General features: G+C 43.7%; 1 protein-coding gene across 1 annotated transcript in view; it reads right to left on the bottom strand.

Annotated features, from left to right (window-relative positions):
* Positions 1-3957: 3957 nt before the first annotated feature.
* LOC311106533 (actin-related protein 10-like) overlaps positions 3958-9182 on the bottom strand; it is a 30504-nt gene continuing 25279 nt past the window's right edge. The window contains exons 10-12 of the mRNA XM_084148896.1: positions 7844-7925; positions 5344-5545; positions 3958-5120 (exon numbers count right to left, since the gene is read on the bottom strand). Of these exons, the coding sequence (XP_084005022.1) occupies positions 4939-5120; positions 5344-5545; positions 7844-7925 (466 nt within the window). The 3' untranslated portion in view covers positions 3958-4938. The remainder of the gene's footprint in view (positions 5121-5343; positions 5546-7843; positions 7926-9182) is intronic.

Below are 9182 nucleotides of genomic sequence, written 5' to 3'. Positions count from 1 at the left end.
TGCCCCAGGAGATCCAGACCTGCTTCTGCCATTACGACTCCTGACTACTCTTCAATCCCGGTAACTCTGACCAGCCTTCTGCCTTGCTACTACGTATTTTGGATTTCCCTTGAACTGTACTGCTGCCTTGTTTCATTCCGCCCTGTTGTGTCTGTGTCTCCCCCCCCCCAGGACTTCTGGACCACCCACCACCGGCTTCATAGGACGCATCGCTGCCACTGGGGGGGGCACAGACCCAGCACATTGGACGGGATCCCTGTTACCCCTGGAGCCTTCATTCACTCCCTACTTCCCTTTTCCCTTAAGTTTAATAAACTTTCTGGTGTGACGCAATTGTGGTCCTCTGGTCGTCTGTCTGAACCGTGACACATCCCTGTATAAACTATTAAACCTGTCAACGTAAACTACATTTCCCAGAAAACCTCACGAGCTCCATGCAGGTGGTGACCCCTCAGTACCTGTTCAATGCGTTGCTAATACATTTGTAGGCTAAATACTGTAACTACCTTGATAGTTATGCTGGAATGAGCTGCTTGCATGATGAACCTGAATAGTTCATTGGAGCCTCTTCAGTATGAGCTATAGGAGAGGATTAACTCTAGTTTACTATCTCCCTAATGGTGAATTTACTGTGTGATGACAAAAAGTTACAGTATTAGAAAAAATAGCTCTAAATGTGACTCTCAGTGGTAATGGGAGTCACATCTTGGGGCCAGAGAAGAAATTGGAGATATATAAATGTGAAGCATTTATGCAGAAACCTTTACAGAGAGCCCAGTATTTGGAACAAATTACATACAATAAAGACCCTTACAATTATTTTATGTGCTAGTTTTGCTGTATTAAAAGTAATTGAATGATTGATAGCATATCATTCTTTCTGAGTGCATGTTTTCAAGGAGTAGGCTATTAAAACAATGTTTATGAAGGAGTAAAGCAGAATCATAACATTATCCCAAGATGACAAAATTGCTTGACCATTTACACAACACATGTTCCCTGTTGTCCCTTGATAGTGACATACAGTGGGGAGAACAAGTATTTGATACACTGCCGATTTTGCAGGTTTTCCTACTTACAAAGCATGTAGAGGTCTGTCATTTTTATCATAGGTACACTTCAACTGTGAGAGACGGAATCTAAAACAAAAATCCAGAAAATCACATTGTATGATTTTTAAGTAATTAATTTGCATTTTATTGCATGACATAAGTATTTGATACATCAGAAAAGCAGAACTTAATATTTGGTACAGAAACCTTTGTTTGCAATTACAGAGATCATACGTTTCCTGTAGGTCTTGATCAGGTTTGCACACACTGCAGCAGGGATTTTGGCCCACTCCTCCATACAGACCTTCTCCAGATCCTTCAGGTTCTGGGGCTGTCGCTGGGCAATACGGACTTTCAGCTCCCTCCAAAGATTTTCTATTGGGTTCAGGTCTGGAGACTGGCTAGGCCACTCCAGAACCTTGAGATGCTTCTTACGGAGCCACTCCTTAGTTGCCCTGGCTGTGTGTTTCGGGTCGTTGTCATGCTGGAAGACCCAGCAACGACCCAAAAAGCTCTATTTTTGTCTCATCAGACCACATGACCTTCTCCCATTCCTCCTCTGGATCATCCAGATGGTCATTGGCAAACTTCAGACGGGCCTGGACATGCGCTGGCTTGAGCAGGGGGACCTTGCGTGCGCTGCAGGATTTTAATCCAAGACGGCGTAGTGTGTTACTAATGGTTTTCTTTGAGACTGTGGTCCCAGCTCTCTTCAGGTCATTGACCAGGTCCTGCCGTGTAGTTCTGGGCTGATCCCTCACCTTACTCATGATCATTGATGCCCCACAAGGTGAGATCTTGCATGGAGCCCCAGACCGAGGGAGATTGACCGTCATCTTGAACTTCTTCCATTTTCTAATAATTGCGCCAACAGTTGTTGCCTTCTCACCAAGCTGCTTGCCTATTGTCCTGTAGCCCATCCCAGCCTTGTGCATGTCTACAATTTTAACCCTGATGTCCTTACACAGCGCTCTGGTCTTGGCCATTGTGGAGAGGTTGGAGTCTGTTTGATTGAGTGTGTGGACAGGTGTCTTTTATACAGGTAACGAGTTCAAACAGGTGCAGTTAATACAGGTGGAGAACAGGAGGGCTTCTTAAAGAAAAACTAACAGGTCTGTGAGAGCCAGAATTCTTACTGGTTGGTAGGTGATCAAATACTTATGTCATGCAATAAAATGCAAATGAATTACTTAAAAATCATACAATGTGATTTTCTGGATTTTTGATTACAGACCTCTACATGCTTTGTAAGTAGGAAAACCTGCAAAATCGGCAGTGTATCAAATACTTGTTCTCCCCACTGTAATTGTGATGGACGCTGTAGGAGAGAGGAATAATGTCGTGGGAGAGACAAAAAGTGAGTACAAAACACCCTACAATGTAAGCCAGGGCGGGATCAGCCAGCGGCGGCTTCCCGCATGCGCGATTCATTTGCAGTCTGGACGCGGAGGGGTGAACATCTCCTGCTCTGACTGCAGCTGGGAGGGACTGCTGTGCAAGGACTGGGCCGCCTGTGAGTGCTGTGGGACGGGGGTGGGGCCCACGGTGGGGGTGGGGCCCACGGCAGGGGCCCACGGCAGGGGCCCACGGCAGCACCCGCTGCTCATTGAGAAGAGTAAGAACGATACGTGCTTTCACGTCAGTCTCCAAAAGTCTCCAATAACACCAGAAAAAGTCGCTAGATTTGTCGCTAGTCGCTTTTTTGAAAATGTGTCGCTAGAGGGGTCTGAAAACTCGCTAAATATAGCGACAAAGTCGCTAAGGTGGCAACACTGCTCGGAGTCTGAGCTATATCAGATTTCCCAGTCTCTGCCAGCTTCTGAGTCCAGCTGCATTTTGGGTAATGATGCCACACCAGTCACACAGTAACAACAGCCTAAACAGTTTATGATTTATGTGACCTCTGAGACACACTTTGATTTCACTATGGCGCCTCCTTGTGGGCGATAAATGTTGTGCTCAAAACCTACCTGGCCGGCCGGACCTACCTACCTGCCTGGCCGGACCTACCTACCTACCCGGCCGGCCGGACCTACCTACCAATGTCCATATGGGATCCAAAATCCACTAGACTGGGACCAGACCAGATCATACAGGTTCATTCAGGGTTGATTTAATGATACAGTCAATCACAGGCACATGGGGATCTCAGCTGTATGATTACAAGTCATTGTGGGATTCAGGAATGTGTGTTTGTGTGTGTGTGTCTAAGCTGATATGGCCCCAGGAGGAAAGAAGACCTTGAATCAAATACAGCCACATTTCATGTATTGCAGTTCTGACTGTGCTGTCCTTTATTCGTGCCAGAAATGGATGATAATTAATGTTTTAAAAGTAGTGTACACGTATGAAGTGATTTGCAGGTGCCGATTTAAAAAAGAAACAAATGAAATAGAGAATAGATTCCGGCATACTTCTCAAAGCTCACGTTTCGACCCGAAATGACGAAGACTTTCGTGTCAAAGTGTTGCACAATAAAACAACGTGAGCATTCATTAGTGAGCAGGCATCTTTTCTTTATTTCATGATAATTCATGTCAGACTCATGGCACTCCACCCCAGAGCAGCCAGTGACCATGTGTCGGAGAAGAGACTACTTCAGCCCAGGTAGTTCAGAGATCTGCGTGTGCTGCTCAGCCTGTTATTTCATATAAGCATGATACAACTGGTACTTTTATGGTGATTACTTTGGCCTGGTGTTCATTACTTTGAAAGTGACGGGGCTGGGAAATACCAATAAACCATCTTCAAACTATCCTCCTCTGACTGCTGTCTCATGGAGTGAACATTATTCATCCAGTGTACTCTACAGTATGCTTTCTAGTAGTGGGATTATCTGTGTGAAACATCACTTAAGGGCTCTGGAGAAATAAGTCTCATGAAAGACAAGAAAGGAACGACAAGATGCAACAGCGGGAATGTTTATTTAGCGCTGTTTGAGTTTATGCATTACAGGATAAAAGCTCTTGGGAGATTGAAACTGATATTACTTAGTTTTACATGGCAAAGAAAAATAAATAAATGGCAAATAAAACACTTCATATTAGCTGAAAATGAATGCCTAGGGGTAGCATTCATAAGGACTACATAAAGAGAAACTTGACAGAGCCAAACTTCAAAACTGACCTGCAATTAAACAAATCTTTTTAACTACAATTTATTTAGTTGAACTACAATGTATCTGGTTGAACTGCAGTACATTTTCTTACTGACATTTTCTATATACAGCTCAAGAGTATGTTTTAACATGAAAAGCCTCAGTTCAGCTGGAAAACAGTTCAACTGGAAAACCGAGTCAAATCCACACTTCTGCCTCATGGCCACAACTCTGTTCAAGACTGCCTTGTGTACAAAGCTCTAGACCCAGAACTTGCTCTCCCTGACCCCTGACCCCAGCACAGTACTCTCAATTCAAATGCTGACTACTGTACCAGTGCCCTCCTTAGATCAAATATCAAGTTTAGCAATAGAGTGAGCAGTCTGGATGGCAGTGTGGCAGGAGGAGTCTTTCAGAACAAGAACAGGCACATAAAGACTGATAGAACTAAAACTACAACCCCCACAATCCACAGCCATCTGGGGGTTGAGATGCTGGGTGCATCTCTATAGTCTAAAGTGGCTCCCTCGCCTTACAGATGAGGGGAAGGGCATGAGGAGAGGAAGCCACAATAGACTACTGAGACACACCCATAACGTCTGGTAGGTTCAAGTTGTTATGTCTGGGGTGAGTTTGTTGTGCCTAGGGTGGACTATGTCTAAAATGCCACCATTTTCCCTATACAGTGCACTACTTTGGAACAGGGCCCAAAGTAGGTGCACTATTTTTGGTATAGTGTGGCACTGCAGACGCAGACCAGGAGTAGACAATAGTGTCTGGTCTGGTGGTTTATTTCTCTGTGGAGAAGGCTCTCTTCATGAGTGGCGGGGGGGTCTTCCCTGCATCATAGACTGATTCTGGCGGCGGGGAGCTGAGAGAGCACCAGTCGGGGATACGGCCTGTCTGGTTGTAGTAGTCGCGTGACACAGAGCGACTACCCAGGATGTCTTGCAGTGCTCCAAAGATCGCTCCTACACAGGGAGAGGAAAGCAGGAGACACAGGGTTATTCACAGCTGGTTTATACCTACAGTCATGGGGGAGGGGCAGGTTGATCTAACCCATGGCCACTAGTTGTAGCATCTCCCCCCCTCACGTCGCAGCTAAGCCATTACTGTATTACTACATCCATCGGATCCATTCAGCTCTACAGTGTCCAAGGACAAGGTCGGTTATCAGACTAATCTGGGTCTCACCTCCGAGCCATGCGGTGCAGTTGGGTTTGGCTGGAGGACTGTGCAGCCTGAAGCTCTTGGTGGCCAGGGCGTCGCGGTACTTGGGTTTGTCCACCAGGAGGCGTATCTCAGCCAGGAGCCGGTGCAGGAAGCCAGGCAGCATGGCTGTGCCCCCGATGATGACCAGGTTTTCAGATAGAACCTTACGAGTGTCGATGGGACACTGAGGGGGTTCATCAGATAGAAACACATGGTTGCAAATGTATCAATCATCTTTCTTATTTTTTCAAATGTACTGTTCACAAGCTTAACAGCAAGCTGGGTTTAAACTCCCACACTGCTTAAAACTGTCTATGGGACAGAAATAAGGGTTTAACCTCTTAAGGATCGGACCCTAAAATGACATACCCAAATCTAACTGCCTATAGCTCAGGACCTGAAGCAAGGAAATGACGTAGAATACCATTTGAAAGGAAACACTTTGAAGTTTGTGGAAATGTGAAATTAATATAGGAGAATATAACACATTAGATCTGGTAAAAGATAATACAAACAAAAACATGTGTTTTCTATTTATTTTTTTGTTCCATCTTTGAAATGCAAGGGAAAGGCCACAATATAATATTGCAGTTTAGGCGCAATTTAGATTTTGCCCACTAGATGGCAGAAGTGTGTGCGCAAAGTTCCAGATTGACCCAGTGAAGCATTGCAATACTGGACTATTTTGTATCAAGTCTGCCCAAATGTGCCGAATTGGTCAATTGATACATTTTCAAGAACATAACTATAGAGAACATACAAAAATGATATCGTAATACAAAATGTAATTTTACACACTCCCAGGAATGTCTTACATGATGGATCATTAGCTTATACACTAACTTTCACACATCTAGATGGCCGGGCGGGGTGGGTGTGGAGCCAAAGACAGCAGTTCAAACTGTAGAACCCAGTTCCTACATTTGAATATAAAAATGGATTTTATCAAACAAAACTACGCTACATGTTATCTGGGACCCTTAGGATGACAAATCAGAGCAAGATTACTGAATGTAAGTACATTATTTACCTTCGGAGGTGAATGTATCAAACCAGTTGCCGTGATAAGTTTTTTGTTGTTGTGCACTTTTCTCAAACAATAGCATGGTATTTTTTCACTGTAATAGCTACTGTAAATTTACAGTGCAGTTAGATTAACAAGAATTTCAGCTTTCTGCCCATATAAAACATGTCTATGTTCTGGAAAGTTTGCTGGTACTTACAACAGTCATGCTAATCACATTAGCGCACGTTAGCTCAACCGTCCCTCATTGACCGACCCTACACTGTAGAGAAGTGGACTGTTTACAAGCTTACTGCACTGCCTGTCAGACTAGTCCATGGAAACCAATGAGTGCTTATGGTACTGTGCTTACAGAGTGCAGCACAAGCACAAAACATGCAGGAAGAGTAATGGAGGCTGCTCTGCCTATTGAGATGATTGGTCTGTCGTTGGTCTGATCCGACTTCTTGAGAAGTTGCCTAAACATCACACTGTTCCCATGGATATCAGTCTGAAAAAAATCCATGTAAAAAAGATGCAATAGTGTCTACAAGGCAGAATGTTGAATAAAATTATATTTACACTTACTTTACCGGCTGTACATGCGGTTGGTCATTTTGGCGGTAGAAGGTGGAGATGGGGTATCCACAGGAAATTGTTGTTTACCCGACTTTCTGCGGTGCCGGTAGGTCCTGTTACTTGTATATTCAATATGCTGACGCATTGCACGTGATGCACAATGTCTAAACAATAGCCGAATGTAGTCGACCGAAGCACTTTTTTTTTGCAATCAGCTGGAAGTGTTTGCCGTTCGGTTAGGCAAGTGTTTGTCACGTGCGAATTGCATCAGTATTGAAAATAAAAAACAGAAATACAAACGATATGCAGACCAGCATACTGAAGGTCGGGTTGATAACACTACTCTGTGGATATTTTGTCTCACATTCCTACCTGCAAAAGGACCAACCACACGGACAACCAGTAAAGTATAATTTTATTCAGCATTCTGGCTTGTAGAGTTCGTGAGAGGAAACTTTCCTGATCCAAATGCTAATTTCTGCCCGACGTAGAATTCTATACAATTCAACGTCGGGTCTTCAGGCAACTCGAGAAAGAACCAAGCTGATTTCACCTCAGCGAACTGGAGAGTCCCGGGAGGCTGGGACTGTTGCTATGGTAACAGGGTTAAAGTCTCTCCTCGTACGTGTCGGTGGAATGCGTTCGTCATCACAAAATTGAAAAAAAGGAAGGAAGGAATTATGAAATAGCTGACAATTTTAATTAGAAGACGCAGATGTCTGATGAAAGGTCGTTGGCGAACGAAACAACATCGTCCAGTAATTACTGACAAAGAGAGAGAGCTGCAACTTTTGAATTCTGTACCCATTTTGGCATCATCTCATCTCTTGCGGTTTGAGCAGAAAAAAAGAAACCACAGATTAATACATGGTATTTTTCAATGATGAAAATTAATGTTACCTTGACCAGAGTGTCAAGCACTAGAGTGGCCACACTCTTCTCCTCATTGTCCTGCTCAAACAGCATCTCCATCACTGAGTCCCTGCAAAACACAACCCACACGTCACTCAGAGTCCCTAAAATACAGAACCAACACATCAACCAAGAGTCCCTGCAATAAGTCTTTGCAAAACCACAGCCCTCATTTCAATTCAATTTAATTTAATACACTTTTTTGTGGCCCCAAGGGGCCATTGTAGTGTCATTAGCCGCCCCTGAGAAGAGCACACAGACAGACATGATTAATGATGAAAACCTTGCAGAGACAACCCAGATTCAATAATAGAAGAAGGTGACCCAGATATTAAAAGAGGAGACACAGAACCAAATATCTAGGTTTGAAATGTTCTGGGCATTAATGAAATGAACAGAGATTATATCAGAAAACACAACCCATTTGCTGTGTTTTGTAATTGTATCACATTTCAGTTGATATACAGTGCTATGAAAAAGTATTTGCCCCTTTTCTAATTTTCTCTACTTTTGCATATTTGTGATACGGAATGTTATCAGATCTTCAACCAAAACCTAATATTAGATAAAGGAACCAAATAACACAACAATTACATATTTATTTCATAAACAAAGTTATGCAACACCCAATTCCCCTGTGTGAAAAAGTAATTGCCCCCTTACACTCAATAACTGGTTGTGCCACCTTTAGCTGCAATGACTCCAACCAAATGCTTCCTGTAGTTGTTGATCAGTCTCTCACGTCGCTGTGGAGGAATTTTGGCCCACTCTTCCATGCAGAACTGCTTTAACTCAGTGACGTGTGGGTTTTCAAGCATGAACTGCTCGTTTCAAGTCCTGCCACAACATCTCAATTGGGATTAGGTCTGGACTTTGACTAGGCCATTCCAAAACTTCCAATTTGTTTAGCTTTTTAGCAATTTTCATGTAGACTTGATTGTGTGTTTTGGATCATTTTCTTGCTGCATGACCCAGCTGCGCTTCAGCTTCAGCTCACAGATGGATGGTCTGACATTCTCCTGTAGAATTCTCTGATACAGAGCAGAATTCATGGTTCCTTCTATTAAGGCAAGTCGTCCAGGTCCTGAGGCAGAAAAGCATCCCCAAACCATCACACCACCACCACCATGCTTGACCTTTGGTATGATGTTCTTACTGTGGAATGCAGAGTTTGGTTTTCGCCAGGCATTACTGGAACCATGTCATCCAAAAAGTTATACTTTTGAATCATCTGTCCATAGAACGTTCTTCCAAGAGTCTTGATGATCATCCAGGTGCTTTTTGGCAAACTTGAGTCAACTTTTTGGGCGAGATGGGTCCCATTATG

Source organism: Coregonus lavaretus, assembly GCF_964263955.1.
Source record: "Coregonus lavaretus genome assembly, chromosome: 31".
Taxonomy (NCBI): Eukaryota; Metazoa; Chordata; class Actinopteri; order Salmoniformes; family Salmonidae; genus Coregonus; species Coregonus lavaretus.
This window is presented reverse-complemented; position numbering and strand designations above follow the sequence as displayed.